The following is a 27,350-nucleotide window of genomic DNA, read 5'->3' as shown; positions in this document are numbered from 1 at the left end:
AAACAGGCATAGGATTGCACTGTCTCAGCACAATCCTGAACAGAGTTACATCCTGAATTCAATGGGTCAAAAGGCTGAAATTCTGTTTAGGATTGTACAACTATTCTACAAAGCAAATGTGAACAGTACTGCTAACAATTATATTGATTGGGACACTACAACAGTGACCCAAAGCAAAAAGCCAATGGACCATACCCTTTTAAAGCAATTTCAAATATGTTCCTATGGCTCTCACACATTAGGAAGAAATTATTTCCGAAGAAATGAACAAGTCACCTACATCTGGGAATCCACCAATGCCTCTCTACCTGGCTTTATTGGGATTTTTTTCCCTATCCGTGTGCGTGCAAAAGTCTGCTTGCCCTGCTTGTCTGTAAGATCGCAAGTAGTCTTTAATATTTAATTCGGCCCAAAGCACAGAGCGTGCTCAAATTCAATACAAGGAAATGCTTTATCTCCTCCATCACAGACTAATAATATGACAAAGCCAGGAGCACCAGGGAATCGTGGAAAATTTTGAGGAAATGATGTGTAGTTGCTTTAAAATATTTTTACTGCAATTTACCAAATAACTACAAATAATAGTTAAATGAAACATAGATTAAGGCTCTGATCCACAATGTTGCTGCCAATGCAAGTTCCATTTATTTTTAGTGTTCTTGGTGCTAACCAATGCATTTAAGAGATGAGGCTGCAAAAAAACATTACTAATGTATTAAAAGGACATGGTCCACTAACAACTGGAATGAAATCCAAAAACAATGCATCCACCCAACATTAATTCTTCAGCATTTTTTAAAATGAAAGATATTATTTAAGCAAGGTGCTAAATAAATCAATACTATTTAAAAATGCTTTGAAGTTTATTTAGCTAAGAAATCATTAACATTCCAAGTATACTTTTGCACAGTCAAGACTTTATTCAAGTGACAAATATTAACAGATGCCTTTTATTGTTTATCTTTATGGAAACGGATAATTACAAAAGTAATGCCAGTTTTCTGTTGAAATTTAACTAATTTCAATTTTATATGTGATCCAAAAGAACAGACCACATTTGGCCTTGTTACCCCTGCACAACACAATCATGGTCCCGTACATACACAGACTCCCAGCTATGTTGCCTAGCCAACATTTAATTGTGAAACTTTAAAGGTGAAATGTACAATTTCTTCAATTGATATTTCTGTTTAATTCAACAAAATATGGATTCTGTTTTCTGCTTCTCTACAATAGCTCAAAACCATCTAAAATCTGAACTCGCCAACAGAAGCCATAAGAATTAGAGAGATCTGGCAATTGCATCAAATGTGAATCTATCCAGGTTATATAAAGTCCTTTTGGCTCAAGGCATCTAGAGTGAAAAAACCATTGTAGCTCAGCTTCCAGAGTTCAACAGGTGTCTAAAACCTGACAGTTCTGTATACTATCCAACAAATGACAGCTAAAACTTAATTCACTAATACAGAAATGTGAAATGGCGATAATCAAATACAACCTTTGAGAATCAAAAAGAACAAACCTCACAGCACCATATTTAAGTAAAGGAGGCATGTGCCACCAATGTGGTGTCTTCCTAGTATTCTATACCCTCAGGAACTTTTCTTTTCAGCCTAGATCAAATATTAGAAATGAATGAGGCTGACAGATAAGCACTGGCATGAGCAGAAGGCTTATTTTACTTTCCTGCATATATGTTTTGTTCAGAACTGGACGCTTCCCTCTCCTCCACTACCCAACTTCTGCATTCTGTGTTAGACCCAGATTTAAACAATTGGGTCTGCATCTGTAACATCTAAATTGGCCCTTAGCAAGAAGCAAATAATTTAGCAAATGTGACAGCCTTATTACAAGTCATTATACTTACTGAAAAGATAGTATCATCTTCTTCCTGAAACTGGTTGTAGCAAAGAAAAAAAGCATTGTTCCAAACATATATATACTCTCTATCAGAATATGTATTTTATACATTTCTAGGGCATGCAGTAAATTTAGTGCTCCACCACTTTTTGTCTAATGAATCAGTTATAACATCATGGCAAAAAAATAACTATATTCACTGACTGGAATGTGCAGTCAATTTGATTGAATATTTTTCATATTTAGTTCAAATATTATGTTTAATACAAAATAATTTGGTGTAGAGTGTGTGATAGGCACACGGGATAAAGTAAATCTCATAATTATCTTTCACTAGAAGCTGTTATCCTCTAATTCATTCATAAGTTGCCTACTACACTAATAGAATAAAACAAAGCAAAATTTGACAAATATTCAAAGTTAACATTCATGACGACACATTCACTTTGTAGTTAATATCACAACTTTTATAGTGTCCAGATACAACCATTTCTTCTTATATGGTCCTTTCAGATTTGGCAATGTTTTACTTGCCAATTACCTACTTGATATAATAAGGCTGATGAGATTAGGTGTGTATGGAAAAGTAAGTATAACAGGAGTACGGGGGGGAAATCTGATTTTCCTGTTTCCCATGACCGTATTCTTGCAACTGTTTTTGTCATTTTTAAAAAAGATAATGAAACATTATTTGCAGGTAAACTGGTTCTCATGTCTGTTAACAAAAAGAACTTTTGCCACTGAGGCAAACTAAAATAAAAGTACATTTAAAGGCAAGTGAAGACTCAGGAGAATTGTGGAAACCACCACTAAAAGTTAAAGGTGTGGTTTGATTACTGAACAGACTAAATTATGTCAAGAGCAGGAGAACAAAAGAAAACTATTCAAAGCTTTTGTTATGAATTCCTAAATAATACTGTCAAACAATACACAAATTTGCACCCCAAAGCTATCATGTATTAAATTACTATTTTTAAAAGTAGCCATACATTTTAGCTGCTGATTAACAATCACTTAAAACACTTGTCTCAAAGGCACACATATTTTACATAGCAGTGGTTTCTACTTTTTGCATAAAACACTGGACAAAGGCTTCCATTAGAAATAGTATACTCAATTATTTCTAAAGCAGTGCCAAGTCGATTCTAAGAAAGCAAGTTCGCAAAAATGTACACAGCATTATCAGAAGTAAGCTTGTAATACAGCATTTACCTCTTGGTACAGACAGCAAGGTCACATGTATACAAGGCCAAAGCATTCCAGTGAAATGGACAGCAATGTATGTCAGCTTAACCATCATATTGTAAATCTATCAGCCATGTTTAAAATCTACACTATTTATAACCACACTGATTCCATCTCTTTAGGAATTGGAATTTTCCTGTACTGTCCTGTACAATATATAAATGTATCAGTTTTTATATATACATACACACACACACACACACACACATATATATACACATATACACACAAAGGACATATCATAAAAGCTAAAGGTTTTCCTCAGCTAAGTGTATCGATTATTAACTTTAATCTACAGAGCCACAAATGGGTTTTTACAGGAAGATAAAGTCATAGGATTAAAAATGCAATGTCTGTCTATCCAGATGGAGAACAGCTGCTCAGTTAATAAGCCACTCTCCATATTTTATCTATGGCTTCTGTGCAGCCAAAATGTCTATCAGAAGTGACCACTGTGGAGCTCCAACAAGATAAAATTGTCACAACTAGGATAACTTTCAAAATGTAAACAGCTTCTTCCAAAAGAATGTCTCCAAATATCACACAGATTAAAGAAATCGTCATCCTTTACAGGGATTCCAAATTAGTTGACTTTTTCTCCCAAGGGCTCTGGTTTGGGGGGAAGGGGAGAAGCTGAGCAGTTTCCCGGATGAAAAGATATTAAATCTTCCCATATTTTAAATGCTTCTTATGTTAATGAAGTGCCAATTTCTACTCTTTATATGTTCAGAGTGGGCCAGGAATAGTTTATCATTTATGCCAATCATTAAGAACATAGTCTCCAGGGGCTCACAATAAGAATTATTTCCCTCTTGTGTAGTCACATTTTTAGCTTAAGCCCATGCTAATTAAAAGCAATGCAATTTTAACATTTCTAGATTCCAACACACATTTTGTACACCGCACAGGGAAATAAATCAGCTTCCTGTCTGAAAAATCTTCCCATAGATTTCAGAAATTTAAATCCTAAATACAAGAGGATGAGCAAATTCATCTTTGATAGCTTTACGGTACTCCACCCCTCCCATTCTTTTCTTTGCCCAGCTTCTCCTCATTTCCCCTCCCCATCCTTCTTTGCTCCAGTGATTTGTTGTTCTTAGAACACTATCTGCCCATGTGCAGTACCTCAACCATCTGGGCTGCTGAAGGGCCCTCAATTCCTGGTTGTGAATGGTAATTGTCTCAGAGAGAGCACCCTTATAGGCATTTCAAGCATCAGGGCTTATTAAAATCCTGAAGGGCAGTAATCCCTGAATGCCACTAAAAAGATCTCCAGCTGCTACCGTTTATGAAGTGGGCTTGACAAGAGAGAGAAAAGGGGAAGGGGTGCAGAAAGAGAAAGGAAGAATTTAGAAAGGGGCAAGTTATCCAAACAGCTCCTATTGGGAAGGAATTGGGAGGGAGGGAGCAAGAAAGAAGAGTCATGTTTTATCAGCTTACGTTTCCTTGCCTCAGTTCCCAAAAGGTATTTCTCTTTGCTGTTTCCACTTCCCCCACAGCACACAAATTATATTTGTGTTAAATCTTCTTTGGATTTTTTTAATATCTCATTAGCACACGGCTGCAGAAAGTTTAAAACTAAGTAGAGAAGAAAGAGAAGGCTAGACCAAGAGAACTGACAGTTGTCTTTTCCCAACCACAATAGACTCCTTGAAGTTGTTTATGTAAAAACATTCAAGAACAGTTTCTGTATGTGGATCAATCTTTTGAAAGGGTCTTTTCACCTCATTAAGGTAAACTGATTAATAAAAATTTAGCAGGTTCCTGATTCAACGAGGATGGCCCATGTGCCAAGATTTCCAAACAAGCTGGGAGAAGCTAGAACAGACTCCCACTTAATAGCTTTGCAAGACACATGTAAACTGCTACCCTCTCCAGGTCTGACATGGCCAGCCACACTCCCACCCAACTAGTTCTGGCCATACACTGATGCCTGGACAAAGTACACAGAATTGGGAGCAAGTTGCCTACCTCGTGTCACCTACGGAAGGGAGCACCAAGTCTCTTGAAGAAGTCTATCATTTAATAAGGCATCAGATTGTACATTTACAAAATCATTTTTAAAGCAAACACTGTTTTAAATTTACCAGTTAGCTATTTGATAATTATTCCCAGAGCCATCTATCTGAAGCATTGAGCTAGATGTGTCCCTTTCTAGTTCGGCAATTCTTTATCATGTTCTACAATTTCATGTAGTTTACTGAAAAACAGGAAATGTTCCAATCAACCAAGAAACCTGATTAAAATAATTGCAATTAGAAACTGCTGAAAAAATGTGGACTAGCTTTGGCATCAGTAAATAAAGAAGATCCTTTCCCCCAATTCTTCTTTCAACGTATCTATGCATACATGGTTGAACAGGTGATTTAGGCTACGTGCCTCAATACTACTGCAAAAAGCTCCTGCAGACGGTACTACAATAACTTTCATGTAAAGGTGTTTAGCACATGCTCAGATGATTTCTATTTCTTGATTTTCTTATTAAAATTAATCAATTTATTTTAAAAGATCTTTATAACAGATTCAATTTCTCTTTTAAAAAAGATAATACTTGCACTATAAAACCAGGACAACTGATAAGTTTTATAAAAATTCACCACTGAGCCATTCAAGTTTTGGGATATAACATTTTTTCAGGAGTTTCAAGAAATATAGTTTTAAAAATAAAGACTACTCTACTATAAGAAACCATTATGTTAGATGAGTGGAAAACTCATTAGTATTGGACCCCCGTCTAAAATATGCCATGTTCACATTTCATCCCATCAAGCTGATTTCTCTACAAGGTGATTTCTCAAATGCCCTCTCAACTATACCCGAAGTAAACGTAACTGCAATTCTTTATATAATGTCATGATTGAGAAAGCTGTTTTTAGATCCCTGGGTACTGGTAAGAGAGTAGGACAGATGGAACACAAAGAAAAGCAGTTGTGAATATAAGATTGATTTGCAAAAGCTGCTGTTTTACAAACTATGCAAAGTTAGCTTTTTTATTCTCCAGCAGAAAGAAAAAGGGCTACCGCAGAGGTTACTTATACCAAATGAATTTCTATGTTGTTTGTTTACATTTTGGACATAACAAACAAACTCCTTTTGCTTGTTTTCCAAGAATGTCTCAATAACTAACACACTGGGAAAATGTAGGTACTGGATATTAAGTGGCACTGGATTAAGTGGCATTGGATTTTTTTAAAAAACTCATATAGCAAACTGTTGATCACATGATGTTGCAGATCATCCCAGTAGGTTATCAGGTATATTCAATGCCAGCCTCACAATAAAGTGATGCGGCAGACAGTTCATTGTAAGCATAAGTATACCCCAGCAAGAGGAAATTGCCATTTGCCTTAATGTTTGATGGGAATTGCTAACATTGGCTACTGCTATAAAAAGAATACCACAGTACACTTCTTGGATTAGCAATAGGCAGTCCTCCCAATCTCTCCCAAAGAGTAAAACTAACCTAGTAACAGTAAAACCCTATGGCTTTAAATTGAATGTTTATTAAATTGAATGTTTTTTTAAAACATATAATTGGTCTGGATACAATGTTTTTTAAACTCAAGGATACTCACAGTAGCTACAGTATGGATTAAGTTCATAATGTTGAACTTAATATTACTATTAAAATCCTTGCCAGTGAAAAATTACTCTACAACATACACTTGAAGTTTTCCTTCTTCCTCAGAAGCAAAACTTAAACATTTAAGAGAGACCTGTTGAACAATTATACTTGGAGTTCCCATCAGACCAAGTCCCATTTTATAAGTGCTAATCAAGACAAGTCGCTACACGCATCAATCTCACAGAACAGATGACAACCAGTATTTGGCAATCGACCTCTACTACATTTTCCATATCCCTGAGTATGCACTTGCCCCCCTTGTTTGTAGGCTTCCCTTTCCTCTATTTTAAGTAGATTAAAGTTCAGCTGTGCCCCATGTTTTATGTTCCACATCACCTTTCTTCTTTTTGTAACACATGCGTTTTTTAGCTTGCACTATGCTGACTAAGGAGGAACAATAAAAGCTTTTCAACCCACTGGGTAGCTTTTAGAAGGGCTCAGCTCAGAAGCCTAGTCAATATTTACAGCAGCTCTGAACTGCAGTATTACAGATCCTTCCAAGCAGAACTTAGCAGTAGGGTTCCCAAGAGAATACCAGATTTTATTTTAACAAAAGGAAAAGTGAGGAGGTAAACAGATTACTATCCAAACCACATTTTTCATGGAAATAACTGAGGTGGAAAATGAAAACCGGGCCGAAAAGAAAGGTCAAGAAAAAGGAAAAGTGAATCTAGGGTTCTGCTTGTAAACCATACGATAAATTCAAGTTTCACTACTAATTAACGTTACATAATTAGGAAAAGCATCTTTATACAAAGTTATAAAAGTTACACATTGAATAGTGCAAAGTCTAATTAGAATAAAACCTTGAAAATCCCCAAAAACCACTGTGGTGTAGTGATTAGTGTCAGATGAGGATCTGGGAGCCCCTGGTTCAAATCCCCCCTCGGTCATGAAATCAAGCTGGATGACCCTCAGCCAGCGACATACTTTCAACATAACCTACGTCACAAGGTGACTGTGAGAATAAAATTGAAGAGAGCAGAATGGTGTAAGCTGCTTCAGGTCTACACTGGAGTAAAAGGCAGGTTATAAATGAAGAAAATAAATAAAAAGTATTTTACACTCATAAAACTGCTGAATTTATGCTCAAAAGCAAAAACTTCAGGGAAAAGATTATGCAGCAGACATTTTCTAAATACAGTCCCATTGACTTGATTATGAATACGAAAGCCTTTATTGGCATTAAAAGGGAAAATGTACAGTGGAGTTTACAGTAAAATAATGATATAAAGTATGCAGGTATCATATAGTAAAGTTTACTATAAAATAATTTCTATAAGAACATACAAATCCCACTAGATTGGTTACTTGGTTATTTAATCCTGAGTTAACCATTATATGGTGCAGAGTAGCAATCACGTTCTCTAATTACAAGCAAAAAAAATCTTCCCACCGAGTCAATAATTGTTGTATCCTGCGTGGTCATAAGGTAGGACACCTTTGAATTGGTAGGTAACCATTCCCTATCAGCAAGTAACGGTCCCATTGACTCCAATGGAATTATAAGGGTGTAACTCTGCTTAGGATGGGTCTATATGCTGTGTAAATTGTACTGGGAACCTCAAAGGCTGAGCTGGAAACTACATGGTGTATACAATAAGTTCGTTAAAAACACAGGGCCTGGAACACAGGCTACACATTAAAAAATCAGTATAAATTGTTACGAAGATCTCAAACTAACTGCCCATTCCTGACCTTTCAGCGGCAGGAGACGGCATGGCCAAGGCGCCTCCAAAGCCATTTCCTGGCTGCCGAAAGGCTTTCGGAGGCTTTTTAATTTTAAAATGAGGCATTTTAAAATTTTTAATGAGGCATTTTGCCCCACTGAGAACAGCGAGACTACGCCAGCAAATAAACCAGGTGCAGCAATGCCATTCTCCCCACTGGTGTGCCAGGCCAAAAGAGGACAGAAAGCTGCCTACTGGCGGTTCCGGCACAGCCTGGGAACATCCCCCGGGATGCTGGCACAAGGCTTTGCACCAGTGGGGCACCAGCAGAAGGCCCAGTCGGCGCTGCCAGTACATGTTAAAGAGTTTTATATTACCTCCAATGTAAACTTGTTTATTTTATAAGAAAAATAAATAGTATGTCCCTAAAAGGCTAGCAAGGCAGGACTTACTCTACAAAGAATTATGCTTGGGTTTGGTCTTCTACAGTTTGAAAAATTCTGGTGTTGCTTTCCACGTATTCACATATTAGACTTACAGGCATTACATGTGTGTAAAGTTTTAGTTTCGGGGTAGATCCCTTGTTAAAAATTGGTTTTTCATTGGTCACTTCCCAATCCTCCAACATGGAGGTTGGTTTCGGGCACAATGTATTTTATTTTTTTGTTATGAAATCAAATTTCTAATTTGAGGTCCCTAAGAATTCTTGGGTATATGCCATCTGGTGGTGACATTAAGTTTAATTTGTCAGTCCTAGAACTTCATCACATTATCTCTTTTTGCACTGGGGCCAATGCAGATGAACTGCTAGTATTTTAAATAGAAATCACAGTTGCAAAGGTCTCCCAAATCCAATCCAAACTACAGAACAATGCAGTTTTACCTTTGCTCTCCATATGCTTTCATCCGTGAGAACCATCCCCAGCTCATCTTTTCTTATTCCCATTTTAACATCAGTGAAATGACATTTCAGTTAGCTATACTTTATCTTTAAGAACCCCACAAAGACCTGACCATGCCTCTTCTAGCTTCTCATCTGGTTTTAATTTAGTTGTTTTGTTTTCTTTCTGAGAGGAAAAATACTGCATTCTTTTGGGTAACTGGTTCTTTGGTGGAGTATGTGGTTTGGACATATATTTTTATATTTGAGTAGTAGATAGATTTATGTTTGATCTTTTACCATTAGATATTTTGAGCCCTTTGGTGACAGGCTGGGTACAAATGCTTTAAAGTAAATAAATGTCAGCTGCACTCCCTAAAAGAAGCAATACTATTGTGGACATCATCCAACACCTTTGGCAATGAAGACTAAGGCAACAATTAATCTCTTCTCCTCCCTCACATTAGTTGTCTAATGCTGCAACTGCCTCCCTAAATGACTTGTATTAAAGTACTGAATTTTTTTATTGTTTGCTTGCACTGGTTTTAGCAATATGAGGACATGAGAAAATCAATTAAACATTGCAAGGGTAAATCATTACACCCTCCCAACAAAGGCCCCTTTTGTACTACCGTACCATTCTAAACTGGATGTTATCTGCTGTTGGCCCAATTCCAAACAAAGTAATACAGGGACGGGTGATTCATACAGCTCATTTCAATCCATCTATGAGCCATCTCTAAAGTGATCTGAAGCACTCTGGCCATTTCAAACAGTGCCATGCTTTCCCCCCCTTTTTAGCGGTGCGTTCTTTTTCAGGTTTTTTTAAACATGCTAAGATTAGAGCTATAGCACCATAGCAACCCAATGCATTCCAATGCTGATGATATAGCAATTCAGTGCTATATCATCAACATTCAGATGCATTGAGTTGCTATGGTGCTATAGCACTAATCTTAGAATGTTGGGGGGGGGGAGACCAAAATAATGCACCACTAAAAATGGTGGGAGGAAACAGTTTTTTCAGAAGCACTGCAGACATTTTAAACAGCACATTGCAGCAATTCAGAAGCACAAGGAAGAACTGAAAATAGGAGAAAGTAGTTTTCATTAAAACTGGCTGAAACCTGGGATGGCAATGGGGAACAAACAGCTTTGTCTGAAAAAAGTTTAAAAAATCAATTAGCAGCCAGGAACCAAAACAAGTATGTCTGAAATGACACATAAAATTCGTTAGCAACCAGCTGCTCAAACAGGTTATAAGGGCAGTTTGAAAGGGGCCAAAGTTTTATCTGTAATAGATAAACTGAAAAATATCAAATGATGCAATTTTTTTCTGTATTTGTATCACTGAAGGTAGAAAACACACCTACAATGTCATATGGACCTTTCTTTTATTTACAGAACAAGCTATAAATGGTTTCATTGGATATTCTCCATCAAAAAAGCACACAATGGACTGATTTACCTATATGAGTAAGACTAAATCTATAAACACCACTACTACAATAAATTATATTGCATCCCAACTGTCCAATGAAAAAGTGCTTGTGAACTTTTACAATGATTCCTTCTAAAAAGGCAATGACAATCAATTTCTTTAAAAGCAAATTGTATGATGCCATTTTACTGCACAATATAAAATTCAGTTCTTTCAGCAGCCCATCTGCAAAAGTAAAAAAGAATGTTTCACCAAGAGATGCTCTTAAAAAGTACACGATGGATTAATGTAAATTTGTTAATACACTCCATAAAAATATTATCGGCAACTGAATTATTTGTATTTCAACAGGTGTTTGTGGCTTCAAATTCTGGAAGACCGCAAGCCTTGGTAAGAAAACAAAAGCACCCAGAACTTCAGGTTTACTAAATATTTTCATAATTGGCATTATGTGCTAATCTAACTCAGAATGGTATTGCAGATACCTGTATATCTTGTATAATCTCTCAAATCTACATTTAAACATAGCACCAATATGTTTTTCATTGTTTCATATTATCATGTCTAGGTTAGCATAGAAAAGTGAGAGTCAATCTATGGATAGTCCCAATAACCTTTTTTGCATACTTTATGAATATTGATTAAATTGCACTATTAAAAAGTGTTGCCAATCTGCTTGCTGCAGGAAGCATCACTGTCTTTTTAATGAAATTTCTGACAGTACATTTGGAAGTTGAAGCTTCTTAACGGATCTACAGCAAGATTGTCTAAAACACCTCCCCATAAAAAACTTCTTCAGAGAGGGTATTATAACATATAAAGAAAGTGTCTTCAGAAAGCAGTCTTGCAATCACATTCTTCATTAAGACTTGAAAGTCACTAAAATTAGTTTCATTCGAATACTAAATAATGAGGCTCTCACTGGCGAAGAATCCATACTGAAGATAATGTATATGTCCAAAAGAGTCTAAAAGCTCATCATCCTGCAGACAAAATGAAGCCTTACCTAGAACGTCTGTGCTGCTACTGGGTTATTTCAGCCTAGCTTTATTTCATGAAACAAAAATCATCTTCCATCTCTCTCAGCAACTGCAATGCCCTTTGTTATTCATAATACATACATTTGGTGTAAGAATTTCTTTTATCCCTCTCCCAGCCTAGAAAATATGAACCCACTACACTACGAACCCTAGTCAGTGTGGTGTAGTGGTTAAGAGTGTTGGACAAATAAATAAATTTAATTTTTTTAAAGAGTATCCAGAAGACCCACTTTTACCATGGAAGCTTGCTGGGTGACCTTGGACCAGTCACACACACTCAGCCTAACCTACCTCACAGGGTTGTTGTGAGGATAAAATGGAGAGAATTATGTAAGTCACTTTGGATCCCCACTGGGAGAAAAGCAGGGCATAAATAAATTAAATAAATAAATAAAATTTGCACATCCCCTATTATGGTTACACTTGTAGAGTAAAATTTACTGTGTGCTATTAGTCACTAAGAAAGAAGGCCAACATATAAACACTATCAATTATAATAATAAAAAATGTTTGCTACACAAGCATAACACCAAGAGTAACACCAAGAGTAAAAGTATGACTTCTACCATACAGACTACAATAATTATTAATGGGCACATTACAATGTCTTTGCTCTGAATGGCTGGCTCTGAAACTGAAAAATTCTCCATGTTGCATTAGATCTATGGGGGGATATCACTGGCTTTTTTTATTTTGGTTCTTATTTTGGCTTCTTTTGCAACTTCATGTGTCATTTGTAAAACGCTCTGCATGTATTTTGTACTTTGCAAATAGTTTTAATAGAATCATAGAAACATAGAGTTGGAAGGGACCTCCAGGATCATCTAGTACAAATACTTCTTGCAGTAGAGACGTACTACCGATTAAGGAAGGGTTCCAAAGATTCAAAGTAATAATTCTGCAGCCAAGCAAGACTTATATCCAACATAGAATCATAGAGTTGGAATGGACCATTAGGGTCATCTAGTCCAACCTCATGCACAATGAAGGAAATTCACAACTACCTTCCCCCACACACACACACCCCAGAAGATGGCAAAAAAAACCTCTAGGATCCCTGGCCAATCTGCCCTGGAGGAAAATTGCTTCCTGGCCCCAAACCAGTGATTGACACTACTGTGGGAATGTAAAAGGCTGTGGCTGCTTTCATTCTGTACCACCTTATCCTCAGCTACTGAATCAAGAGAAAGAAAGCTGCAAGAGCCAGCATAGTATAGTGGTTAAGAGCAGCGGACTCTAATCTGGAGAACTGGGTTTGATTCCCCACTCCTCCAAATGCAGTCTGCTAGGTGACCTTGGGCAAGTTACAGTTTTCTCAGAACTCTCTCAGCCTCACCTACCTCACAAGGTGTCTGTTATGGGGTGTGTGTGAAGGGAAGATGATTGTAAGCCGCTTTGAGACTTCTTAAAGGTAAAGAAAAGCAGGGTATAAAAACAATATAAAATTCTTCTACGTCAAAATCAAAACTACCTTGATAAAAATGAAAGCACATGTAAACAATGTAGACCAGATTTTTCAAGGCTACATCTGATCGCATTCAATTCAATATCATATTACATACAACACTGAAGAGTCTGACATCCAAGAGAAACAAAGATGTAAGCAAACGAGCAACTAAGATGAAAAAAAAATACAAAATCACTTTTAAAAATTTCACTGATATAGTGGGGAAAGCATCTACCCTTGTTTAAATTTTGTTCTAATTTATGAACAAAAATTAGGCTTGAGTAACTTTGAATGTTTCATGCAAACATTTCTGATTTGGCCACTTTCTGGAGCTGAAAGGCTCTTTGAGCTTTCAGCACTTATTACTACCTTCCACTCTTGAAATATCAGGTATGTAAGGCCATCACATCTGTTACTTCATGTGTAACTTTGACATTCGGGAATGTGTTTCTGAATACCAAAACATTTTATTTAGTTAGTTACAAAACGTATACCGCACCTTTTGCCCTCATCAGATCCACAAACTTTAACGTTATTTTTTTGTATGTTTTATTAATTGGACAAATGTATAAAAGTTTAAATTGTAGTCTTGGTTTGCAAAAAAATTGCAAGCTTGGTATTTATCTAGCAAAATTTATCTAGCAATATTTCCGTACATGCCTCATACATATTTTGTACTTTACAGTTCTTAACTATAAAAAACTTACTAAGTAGTCTTTATAGCAGGGACACACTACTGATCAAAGCCAGGATCCAAAGATTCAAAGCTCCTCTCTTTCTGGTGCAAAGAATCACGGTTAAAAACTAGCTGCGGTTTCAAAGGCACAAATACAAGCTCAGAAGTTAACAAGAGTTCGTTCTGATTAACTTGCATGGCATCATCCATACAACATGGGTAGCCTGTTACTTGTAACTGCGCTTCTCCATATGAGAAAATAGAGCGGAGGACCAAGGCATGCATGCATGCCTATTAACAACATGCCTGTGTGCGCATTTTTATTTCACTGCAGTTGTGCTATATCTGAATACAGCCATATTGTTCCATCATCACACTGGGATTTTCAAGCCCTATATCACTCTGCAACCCCTTGCATTCTTCTGAATACTAACTCTCTGGAATGGAATTGGCTACTGCACAGGCTAGCAGCAAAAAAATTCAACCTTATCTCAATGTGTGCACAGAAACATTCTGCACATAGAATTCTTTGGATTCTGGCCTTAATATCTTTAACTGAAGCACTAGCTTTTTCAGATAAGTAGCCTAAACCTATAAGTAATGAAACAAGATGAACAAATAATACTAGTATGAGTGGGATTGTTTTATATGGATGGAACCAACAAGAATGAAGCATTTAACTATATGCTTAAGTCTAACTCCAGTGTACTTCTTACACAAAGGGCTTAGAATGACATTTTTAAAAGCATTTGACCAGAAGCTTGTTAGCCACAATTATATTGAAAGACTGTACCTTATGAATCTGTGATATATATCTCAGACCATAACCGTATGGGAGGTAATGCCAAAGGATTTTTTTTAATGACTCAACAATCAATCAAGTATTTCTACAAGGAACAGTAAATCACATAGTAGCATTTTCCCATAGAGTTGTTTATCTACTCAAACACTATATATAATACAATATGTATTCTGCATGATATTTTCTATAAATGCCAAGCTCAAAATGGTGATAGTGCGGTATGCAATTAGTTTTTCATTATTCCCATGACAGCTATAGCTCTGCAAGCACCCCTTGCCTTTCCCACTGTAAATGTTAAGCAAAATGTACTAATTACGGACAGCGCAGCCATGATGGGGTCTTTGCCAGGTATGATTGGCAGCTTTGTAATCCAGAAATATAAAAAGGAATGGTTGGTTTACTTTCATATTGGCCAATTTGTTGGGTAAGGGAATCTATGACATCCCTTTCAATAACATAACACTAACACATTCCTTGTTGCAAACGCTGCTGCTTGTTAAAAAGTTGATGATAAAGTCAGGAAGACACGGATTCTTCCCACTCATACCCTAGAGCATTCAACATTTCAAAAGATTATTGAAGGAAGGGGAAGCTCCATAAACTACATGGTAACAACTGTTTGGCTATTATTGTTTATTCAGTGTTTAAAAGAAATTATCCCTGTGCCTGCCATAGTAGCTGCTGTAGTTGCTGATTTATTTATTTATTTATTTATTTAGCCTAATTAGTAATTGGGAGACACACTTTTGGCAGCCCTTGTATCCCTATTGTTTCCTGTTGCTTGGCACAAAACTCGTCAGGAGTACCGCTACTTGTACTGTACCCCTCTTAGTGATGGATCACTAATTTTTAATAAGCCAAGCTTCTAATGAATGGGTGAAAGGTATAAAATGTATTGAACCAACAGTAGTAAACAAATAACAACAGCTGTTGCCATACACAGAATACTATTCTCTAGGCTCTCTGTGTGGACTTTTTTTCAAAAACAATATATGCAATAAGAAAAATATAATAGTCATATGCAAATGGAAGCACATTTTTAGGAGTGTTTTGCTTCTTGTTCAAAATCCACTTCTTCTATCCCCCACCCCCTGGCAATAATGGTAAAACAATATTCCCTGCAGGAAAATTCACTTCCCTTTTTTTTCTTCTACTAATGAAGTTATTTTGTGAAGAAAGTTGCTACCAAAGATGACCACCAAAGAATCCTAACCCCAAAGAGAACAAATCTATGCAGTGTTGTACAGATTCCCTTGATACACCAAATGTAATTCATCACTAGTTAAGTTTATGACTATAAATGTTCTATCATTGACCAGAATCCTGAAAGCTTGCAAATAATGAAAGATCAATTACAGGTCTGTATCCCTCTGGCTTTCATACCACTAACATAAAAAATATGTTTGCCCTTCTTGTGGCTTAAGGCATTTTATGTGCCAGTGTAGTGACCATGGTATGTTTATGTGACAGAAGATCACCCTTTGCAAATTCCAGCATCTATCACCTTTTTTCAGGAAAAAATAGAAATGCAATCAGTACTGATGGATTTAAGCAGTGCAATCTACTTGCTAAATTGGGTTATAATGTTTCTGCATATCTGAAAATATGTATATACTTTTGCTGTGCCACTTACAATGTCTATATTTTACAACTATTATCCAAACTGTGAGAAATAAATTTGAAACTATTTCTGAGATGACCAGTAACATACCTGAATGATACAGGTTATTAACTCATCAAAATGCCATATTTAAGCAACAAAGGTACTTTCCATGCAAGAGGGGGAAATTATTTTTATGCTATAATAGAAGATGCAGCCATAGAACTAACAATATTGTTCACTCATAAAATGAGCAAATTAATAATAAAAGGTAAGAACAAGAAAACTGTGCAACGTATTTTAGGCGTCTGCATATGCATTAATATTTTAAAAACTGCAGCACTAGAGTTCGAGCCATTGATATTTGACTGTTGAACAAAAGAATTAGAACAGTTAGACTCAAATTCAGTAGCACCGTAGAAATTATCTACCTTCTGAGAATGCTAGAAAACCTAATCTGTTACTAGATAATATTTTACCACCTGTTAATATTCCTGAAGGCCACTCATTGTTCAACATATATCCCAATCACAGGCCAATTTACTGCACAAACCTAAACAGACCTATACCCTTTTAAGTCCATTCACTTCAATGGATTCAGAAGACTGTTAGGATCGCACTGCTAACCTGAACATGTACCGAAACATATACAATTTAAAAAGCTTATCTGGGTTTAGAAAACTGGAGCAGGTTGTATAAACTCATATTGACTTAATTACAGTCTATTACTTCATTTGTAGGGAAATATACCAACACTGAACAGTAACAGTGGGCATTCAGTTTTTCTGCAATAATCATAGTAGGCCAAAGAGGCAGGCCATTTCTACCTAGTATGATAGAAATTCAAAGAAAAGATTACCACATATTGCAGAACATGTGCTAATAATTACTCTTCTCCAAGACAAAACAATTAAATCTGGAGGGCAAAGGAGGATCATTTCTAGAACAAATTTAAATGTAAGATTTTTTTCTTCAAAAAGATATAAACCTATTGTGTTGTATCACTATTAATATCAAAAACCATATTGCTTCATCTGTACTGAGAAATCTGGACACAGCATAAAGTGTGCCCAGTGTGAAAAGATTATGTTCACACCATTAAACTGAAATTATTATTTTTTCATAAGGGAGAAGATATTGTACACTATACTAAATAGCAAAAATAATTCAGAATGATGCCATACCAAACACAGCATGAAAACAAACTACTGAACACAAATAATTTAAAGTAAATTGTTGTGGTAAAGCAATGCTATAAAATTTCAACAGCAAACCAAAAGAAAAATAGAGGAATTTATACCCATCATTTGGTTTTGATATTTTAAATGTTTTAGTCCTCTTTGTCATCAGCCCCATTTTATTCAGTGCTCTTTTTAACAGTTGAATAGAACCAAGTAAACCAAGATGGAGGTTTCACAGAAGAGCTCAATATGAACTGGGATAAAATTGAGAGTTAAAAGTAGTGTTGAAAATGGTTTCAGCAGTTTGGTCCCATGGTTCCTTGTGTGAAGCGCTTCTGTGTACATATATACAAATAGACAAGGTATGGGACTTACAAAACAATACAAGAGAGCAGACAACTAATAATAGTTTCGCTTATTCTTGTTAACAAGATGGGGGTTTATTTAACAGCTCAACACACAAAAATACTGATAAGAGAAAAGGACTAAAAGTCCAGGCTGGAACCTAGCTTCTTCCAGTTTCTCTCTCATGAAGTGCCTACCCCATCCTCAACTTTCAGGATTATAGAAAATGAAAATTGGGGGAAGGTACAAATACAAAGGCAGCATTTCTCCTTTACATACTTCTTTCCCCAATCAAAACATTTTAAACTCAGGAATTTAAAGATAAGTTTAATGAAGGCGACTCCAACTTCACTGGGGCCCACAGTCTTTCCAACTACATTTCAGAATTTGGAGGAACGGGGTACGGATGCGCATGAGCACTGGATCACACTTTAGTCATAAAGCATTCTGGCAATAATTTGCGATTTGTCTTCTTCACAATACTTAAATAGTTTGTTCCTCAAAACATCTATATTTTATTTTGTTAGTACAATGATTGGCTGTGTCATCATATAGAAGATGAAAAATGATTTATATTTGAATAAAATTAGTAGGCTTTTACTAAAGCTTAAAAATCATAAATCAATTTTGATCTATCTGAATGAAAGATAAAGATTCAACAGTGCATTTTCATCCATCTGTCAGCTATCAAATACCAAAAAAACCCTCTTCAGCAATGTAAGAGATTTCATTTATCCGTGTCATCAGTAAAGTATTCAACATTATACAGAAGAATACTGTTTACTTTCCTTTAAAGTAGATTTTAGATCTTGCATTTTTCGCTTTCAAAAAAAGAATCATGAGACAACAATTTGGCATCATGATCCAACTCTAATGGGCTTAACTAAGCATATCTAATAATTTTAAAGTGCTGAAATATTACTAATTTGAAATACATGATTTTTGCATATAGCTACACCTAAGAGTATTACAGAGGGGGTTATACTTCAGTTCGTACCAGAACTGGTATTTTTTAAAAAATTGCTAAGAACTCAATATATTGCATAGACGGGCACAAGTAAACACAAACATAAAATTAACACCGTTTTGCAAAAGCAAATATATCATTCACAATTACTGAAAATGTTGGATAAAACAATGACAGGAATTAAAGAATTACACGTGGAGCTTTTAAACCACAGCAACTGGATTGTATTACCAAAGAAACAAAGAAAGGAGGGATGGGGTTAATGAAGAAGACAAACCCGGCTCATAACTTCTACTAAAAGCTCTTTGTTAGAAAACAAATAATTACATAACTATTCTTGCACATTTTAAACTTTAAAAATTAGCTTCCAACATTTTAGCAAAACAATAAATTTTGTACTGCAACATTTTATAAAAACAAAGCCCTATCATTTCATACACCTACTGATGACAACCAGATACAAACTAAGACAGAGTAGCTAAAAATCTCACTACAAAATTAGGTTGTAGTATATGATGCAGCCAAAGCTGACGGAGTTAAGCACATATTAAACTCAATCAGTGTGTGATAACGTTTAACTTTTATTTACTTCCTAATCAAATAGATTTCACAGATAAATTAGCAAATACATGCAAGACAAAAGTCTTATGTGAGTAAAATACTTTGGCTACAATCCTATACAAACCATTTACTATAATGAGGCTTACATCTAAGTAAACAAGCACAGAATTGAGTTCTTGTTGAGCTTAGCTTAAAAACATTCTTGTTCTTTTTACTGCTCATTTATCATATTTCTCCGTCGTCACTCTACACATGCCCATCTTCATCCAAGTCTCAAGGAGGAAAAAGTAGGATTCCTGATGAACGAACAGTATTCATCCATTTTCTTATCCCAGCATAGAAATAGTAGATTGACTCATAAGAGTAAGAGAGACAGTATGCATCTTCTTTATCAGTCTTTCCTTAACAGTAGTAAATAAGGCAAGTAGGTCCAGCACTTAAACATCTCCATTAAAGGCACTTGGAAAAAAGAATCAGACAAGTGAATTCTGTGCTCTAGTAGTTGCCATTTCTTTGAAAAGTAAAGGCCTGTAAAGCTATTGCTTATTGGGTATGTTTTCATAGAAGAGACCAAACTAGAAGACACCTTCATTAAAAAAAACACACACACACACAAACTTTGGAGTTCAGAATAGCATTTTTAAAATCAGATAAGCTACATGTCATGAACTAAGAGGGCTTTTCTGTTGGACTTCTAAACCAAAAGTTTACTGAGGCAGAGATCTCAGTATTTCCAGGCTGGGGTTGCCACGTCAGCCACTAAAATATAAGCGATAGCCACTAATATTCCTTGGACATAAGTATCAGTATCCTGACTCTTTTGATACTAGCACATTAGTGCCAAACCCACTGACCCACCCAACAGTTTTACTTACACTGCTGACCCAAAATAGGCAGACTTAAGAAACCAACAGCATGAACCTCTCTATGTTTACGCTTAATGGGTAGGGTGAAATCGTATGCACATTCACTCACATCCAAGTTCCACTGAACTTACTGACACTAAACTTCCAAGTTAACACTCACAGGATACAAAGTAATGTCTACTTCTGCATCTACAGAAACATCTCTCTTGTCATAAAGCCCTATTACTAATGAAAGATGTAGAATTTATAAAACAAAGTCCTGAACAAGAAAATACGTCCAAACTTTCTAAAACAGAACAGACTCCTACAGGAAATTATGTAGGAAGGAGATCTGATTTCACAAAGAGATGAAGACTTTCTGAACATCCATCAAACTCAGTGGAACTTACAAATGCTCAACAGCTTTGTTGCCTCTGAAGGCCATGCAACTTTAAGGCTTTTAACTTGAAGCTTGCACTTAACTGTGTTACCTTTGTCCCCATTAATTTTAGCAAAACCTGGGCTACAAGAAGTCTCGTACTCAAAGCAGTCCAGAACCTCTTTGTTGAAACCAAAGTGGGACACCAATTTGGACATCAACACTCAAGCCAATTTTCAACTGTACAGTGGGAGTCCTGCTCACAACCACCCTCATACAGCTATCATTGTAACTACTATGCATGCATCAAAATTAATTAAAAACCACAGTGCAGAAGTTACATCGCCCAAACAGCATAATCAGAAATGTAAATTTTACTCACACTTGAAAGGTAGAAAATATGTGGTTTTTATTTATAAATCTAAAGTGTTTTAAACATTCTTAAAAATTTAAAGTTATTGCTGTTGTATATTTTAACATCCCACAATGTTAAGATTATTTTATCCTACGTATGTCGTGCTCAAGACCTTTGGTCAGATGAGCCTGAAATAAAAGGAAAGGAAACATAAAAATCATTGTGCATATTTAATAATTTGTATGAGAAGAAGCATTAACCACCCCCCTTTTATTACCATCACCTAAAAAAACTGGAGACAAATTAGGGGTGCAACCACACAAAAACTTACCAAATGTATGAAATATTGTAATATCCCTAAATCTATCCATGGTATCAAAATCTCTTTGTAAGTATTAGCAGGATATAGGCCTCAAAGGGAAAATTAGCATGATTTCAACACAGCTCTCTAAAAGCTATACCCAATTATTGCAGAAGAGTTCTAAACAGAATCCAGGTATTCTGCGATACAATTCTGCAATCCACCCTCTGCAATAATAGACACAGAACTAAAAGCTTTTAGAGAGTGAAGTCCATATCACATCCACAGGTTTATAATGAATTTTCAAAATGTTTCTCTAGAAAAATTACAGAATCACTTTAACAATCACTGCTTTAAAACTCTTCGATCAAGTCACTATACATTTTCCTCTTAACATTATTTATACTGTACATTTAACTAGGTAACCTTTGAAAAAATATGACTAATTACTATTGTTCTAAAAATTACTTTTTTCATGATAAATATGTAGTAATATGTTTCAGTGCAACTGCTAGAAGGAAGAGGATACAGGCTGTTCATACATGATTTAAAAAAGCCAAACTACAACACAAAGTTAGGGATAAGCACACTTAGCCCTACATTGGATTGTTGCCCATATAATTGGGGAGGTGGAGTGGATTAAGCAAAAATCCCTTTTATTGAATAATGATAAACAACTCAATATTATATTAGTAGTTGTAACTCTTCCCTATGACGATATATCATATTTAGATTTTATAAAATCTAAATAAATCAGAATATTAGGAATATAAAACTTCTACAGCTATCAATTTTTTTTTAGTTTACATTGTTCTCTATGGGTTGACATTTCTCTGGCTTCCTTGTTCAGAGTAAACTAGCCACCACAATAATTAGCAATTGTATTCAGCAAATAACATTTCTGTGTACCTATTATACATCTTTAGGTATTAGTTAAGAACACTCACTCTTCAGTGAAGATAACCTGTTTTTTTAAAAAAGTCATGACTTCCGTATTCCAGGTCCTGGATTGTAGGTGTCAACTTATCTCAGTATGTTCTAATGTCTCTCTAAAGAAAGGTTTAACATGTTCAACACAACTGTCTGCAGACTTTGTAATAATAAAAGGCGCAGCTTTGAATCAGAAAATTTATTAGAGGGGAAAAAAAATGAAAATTCATCATTTAACCTTATTTTTAAGTCTAGAAGAAACACGCCGCACCCTAAGATACTGTCACAATATCAGCAAGGTTTTCTAAACCTTGAATACAGGGAGCTTTCCATCACTTACACACCAGTGATAAAGTTAGAACATTCTAGAGCTTTACTATTTAAGAAGTTTCTTTGCAGTGTGCACAACAGTTCTAACTTAAATGGGTCCTTTCTGACTTCAATAGTTTAAAACCCTCTGGTTTGACCCCACTGTACCGTGGATTATTTATACTTAAAAACTGTATCTACCTCACATGTTTAATTAATACCATAACAGGCAGGGAAGCAAAACAATTTAATAGCATACTTTGATTTAAGCAAAATAGCAACATGTGCAAGTCATTTGGTCAAATTCAAAGCAGCAAATGTTTCCTTTTTCACAAGTAGAGTGGACGAACTCAGTTTATTATTTTACCATCTTCAGCAAACATGTATTTAATCTTAAAACTTGTTCTGGGACATTCTGATGGGACAGTTGCTTTTTTTATAAAATGTATTATAAATAACATCTGCAAAGTGCTCTTGGTTACAACAGTTGCCTGATTTTACCTGAAGCCTTTTTGGCTGCAGATTTGTCTGTGATATGACACTAGAGAGATGACAAGAGAGATGGCAGGTTTTGAAAGCAAAGAAGTCAGTAACCATCACCATGAAAAGTAACTTGAAACAATCCAATTCAGTGTCACCCTTCCTTAGTGTTTGTTTTGCTTAAGTTGCTATACATTACACTAAAATGATCAACTACCTACTAAAACTAAGATACTTTAAAACTCTTCCTGCTAACATTGGTACTATTAATTTTAAAGCTTCCCTCAAATATTAAGTCTTTTGTAAACACCACACGTGTATTAAAAAACTTAACCGGTAACAAACAAACAAAATCAATGAGCCAACCCCAATCCAAGCACCTATATCAAAAGCACAGAGATAGTACAAGACAGAAGTGTCCTCAAACTCACTTGGATAACCTGACAAGTTTAAGGAGGAAAATCTGCTCGAGTCTTCTTTAACAATGCAACCCTCAATAAAAATAAATTGCATTTAGGTACCTCATACAAAACCAGAGAGGTACTACCATTTGGCAAATGACTGTAATTTTCAGATACTGGAGGACTTGGTAACACCCTCAACAGAACTCCTAATCTGAAGATTCACTCGTGCAATTTTGACAGGAGTTTAGAAACAGAAATTGCTGTTAATTATTTACAGGAAGTGCAAATAAAAGCTAAGAGAACAAAGAAACTGTCATAAAGGTTGCTTTTACATACAGCAAACTGAATGTGTTTTATCAAGTATTTTAAGAACTTCCTCCTGTACCAGGGTAGCCTCTCTCTCTCTTAAATCACATCTCCTAATCATGCTAACTCATGGCTGCAAATATCAAGGGCTGCTCTCTCTCTCCAGCTTCACAGGCAACATAAAGGAAATCTGCTGTATGAAAGCATCAACAGATACTGCACTTGAATTTGCTCTGACAGCTTAAGCAAGAAGAGTTGCCTTTTTCCACGCAAAGCCTCCAAGTCCAGGGATCATCTGACGGCACTGAAAACCTTGAGGCTTTTTACTCAGTTAACCTGACTAAGCAATCCTAAGCAGGTCTTTTCAATATGCCAATTCCCAGGAAAGTGTTCATAGCATTGAACTGTTAACTGGTTTATATGAAGGGAGGTAAACAGAAGGAGGGAAGTGGGAGCTGCACAGCAATGCTAAGCCTTCACGATCACTAAAACCTTGGCACGGAACAGGTGCCACATGTAGTTGCCAGGAAGCCAATTCCAAAGTCTCCTGCAATTGTACCGCACGGAAGACTCTTAGAAAGTTTATCATTATTATTGTGCCACAACCCACACACAAATCATCAAAACAGTTTCTGGGTATTTACTAACTTCTAAAAACTTTCCCTGGAAAGCAAGAAGGAAAATGGGAGTATTCCTGCTCTACGCAAACGCACATACCCCAAAACTGGTACCAGAGAACTGAGGGAAGCATATGTACCTTCCGGGTAGATATTCCACTTCAGGTGTAATTTACTAGAGGTTCCCTGCCGCTACCAAAGGTAAGAGGGGTATTTCATTAGGAGCCCCGAACAGGAAAACACTTCTAAGTCAGATGCACCGATGCAATGCAGTTCAGAAGGAAAAACAAAACACCGGTGCCATTGGTGCATGGGAGGTTCTGCTTTGGATCTGCCACTCTACCGATGCACTTTCCCCCATCCATATTCTCCAAACTCAACAATAAGCCCCCGTGCAGAGTTTTGAGAATTCGGATGGGGGGAAACGGGCATCTACAGAGTAGCAAACACAAGGCAAAACCTCCCATGCACCAATGGCCAGGGTGATGTTTCCAAGGCTGCTTCTATTGGAGTCAGGGGAGGAACCCCCCCCACACACACACACACACACACACACTTTCTGCAAACAAGTGCCTCCGGTGGGGGGGGGGAGTCGGACCTCTAGTGCTTCTACCCTTTAAGGACCCGGAACCCGAAGGGCGAGCCCGGAGATGTTGCTTTGGGTCAGCCCCTCTCCGGCCCGGCCCAAGGCCGGGTCCCCCTCCCTTACCTGGGGTTGGTGCTGTTCCAGTAGACGGCGTAGCGATCGGCGACCGCCTTGGAGCCGGGATCCTGGCAGAGGCCGCACAGCCAGAGCGCCAGAAAGAGCAGCGTCAACATCTCCACGTGCAACATCGCTCCGGGCCGGCGAGGCGCAGCGCAGAAGGGGCTTCGGCAAGACCGCGGCGGCAAAGAGGAACAACGGCGGGGGGGGGGGCGAAAGACAGGCGGGAGAGAGAGAGAGAGAGAGGCGCCACGCAAAGTCACGACACGCACCCGAACAGCAGAGGGCCCCCCCAGCGCCGAGGAGAGCGCCTCAGGGAGCCTGCGCGCCCCTGCAGGGGGAGCCGGGAGCCGGGCAGCAGCAGCAGGCGGCGGCGGCGGGAGCGCATTCACGGTGAGTCCTGCGCCGGGCCCGGGGCGAGACCCGCACCGGCCCGCCCCCCCAGTCCAGCGCCGCTGAGGGGCGGCTCCGCGGTGGCGGCCTGGCCGCGTCCTTCTCTCGGGGGCGCCGCTTCCCGCCTTTTGGCGCGAGGAGCCGGCTGAGGCGAGCCCGGCTGAGGGAAAACCCTCCGCGGAGGAAAAAGTCCACTTCGGCGCGCGCGCCCGCCCTCTGCCGTCGGCGGCCCCCGGGGCGCGAGTGGGGAGAAGCCGGGCTGGCGGAGGCGCCTCTCCCCTCGGGGTGGCTCGTCGGCCCGGCGCGAGCGGAAGGAATCCACGGAGCCCCAACGGCCGGCCGGCGGGAGGGAGGGAGGGCGGCAGTCCGGAGGGATCCAAGCCCGCTCGCTTCGGGAGTAGTGTGGATTTGGGGGGGGGGGAGGAGAAGGGCGGCTCCCCCTCCCCAAACCCCTCCGCGGTCGAAGGCGCCTCCTCTGCCCAAGCGGCTGGGGGCCCCCTCAGGCGAGGCGGCGCGCGGTCTGTCCTCCGTCGCCGGGCGGCTCTGGGAAGAAGAAGCAGCAGCAGCCGCCGCCGAGCAGGTCCCAGCCCCTGGGAAACGTCAACTTTGCCGACGAGGAGGAGGAGGAGAACAAGGAACCCTCCCTGCAGACGGCTACATCAGAGAGGAGGGGGTGGGGAGAGAAGGACCCTCCGGGGTCTCGGCCCGGCGGCAGCTGCTCCCTCGGCCCCGCGAGGCGAGGCCCCCGCTCGCCACTCCAGCGAAGGAAATAAAACTCGAACGCAGCGGCTGGCAGGCAGGGAGCGGCGAGGATTGGAGGAGCAGAAGCCAAGTCGGCCGAGGAATGGGGGGGGGTCTTTAAAAAGTCACGCCCCCCTCTCCCTCTCGGGTTTTTTTTTTTTTTTTTTTTTTTTTTTGCAATGACCGGTTTCCTGCGTGTCAATCCGACAGCCTAGAAAGAAAGAAAGAAAAACCGAGGAGGCTACCGGGCTGGGTTGTCTGCGCGCAACAGAGATGTACACGCGGGAGAGAAAGAGAGAGAGAGGCACGCATCCACGCGCGCTTATGTGCCAGGAGACGGATCTGGAAGCCTCTGCGTGCGCGGGAGGCGCAGTCGGCTAGCTGGGAGCAAAGGCGCTGCTGGTTGATCATGTGGGGGGGGGGGGTTTTGCATGCAGTTTCCTTGGGGAAGGGAGGGGGGTGGTTAGAGCAGCCAGTCAGAACCCAGACGGCTGTTTGCTTACAGATTGCTTTTTCTTTCCCCCCCCCCTTCGTCCCTTCCAACCGGATTGGATCGTAGAAAAGGGGCGTTTCTTTTCGCCTTTGGCTCCGCCTCCCGTGCCGAACAGACCCCCCCACACACACACACACACCCTTTGGAAACCAGACTAATTGAATTACAAGGAGCGGCTCCTGAGTGCTGCAGGTAACCGTTTCCGCGCGGGATGCGCCAGAGGTTCGCGCGTGCCCCGACGCAGGTTCCCCGCGGACAGTGGGGCGACGGGGAAGCCCGCGCCCCGGTGCTGGGCTGGAAACGGATGCGCCGCGGGCTGCTGGAGTCTGGGATGCGTCTGGATCCATCGGATCTCGCCGCAAAGTGCGAGTCTAATCTCGTGCATGGTGTCATCAGATTTTAAAACAAAACGTTTCACGGTCTGGAAAGCAGATTGCTAATCTGTTTTGCTTCGCGTTGAATCCTCTTCTCGCCACAAATGCAATCCGGGATTGCTAAATAGCCCGCCGGCTCTGGGGCTTTTGAATTAGTTTATCAAAGCACAGATCTGTCATGCGAAGGTGGGTTGTGCCCCTGCCTACCAGCACTGTTAGGACTCGCCGGCGTGGGTCTGCCGGTGCCAGATCCGCTGCTGGGGCTTACTTAATGCGGCAGAGTGATTCACCTGAAGCCTTTTGCGCCTCATACATTTACATCGCGAGAAAGGGAAGCAACGGGTCCTTATTGCTTTATCGAGCCATATTTCATTAACATC

The 27,350-nt window shown here is 38.8% G+C and overlaps 1 protein-coding gene across 2 annotated transcripts in view; it reads right to left on the bottom strand.

The window, feature by feature from the left end:
* EFNA5 (ephrin A5) overlaps positions 1 to 25,123 on the bottom strand; it is a 237,714-nt gene extending 212,591 nt beyond the window's left edge. For both annotated transcript variants that reach the window (XM_056848274.1, XM_056848275.1), the window contains exon 1: positions 24,976 to 25,123. In XM_056848274.1, coding sequence (XP_056704252.1) covers positions 24,976 to 25,100 — 125 coding nt within the window. In that variant the 5' untranslated portion in view covers positions 25,101 to 25,123. The remainder of the gene's footprint in view (positions 1 to 24,975) is intronic.
* Between the last annotated feature and the right edge of the window lie 2,227 nt (positions 25,124 to 27,350).

The sequence above is a fragment of the Euleptes europaea genome, chromosome 4 (assembly GCF_029931775.1).
Source record: "Euleptes europaea isolate rEulEur1 chromosome 4, rEulEur1.hap1, whole genome shotgun sequence".
NCBI classification, from domain to species: domain Eukaryota; kingdom Metazoa; phylum Chordata; class Lepidosauria; order Squamata; family Sphaerodactylidae; genus Euleptes; species Euleptes europaea.
Note: the sequence above shows the minus strand (reverse complement) of the source record. Positions and strands in the feature narration are given on the sequence as shown.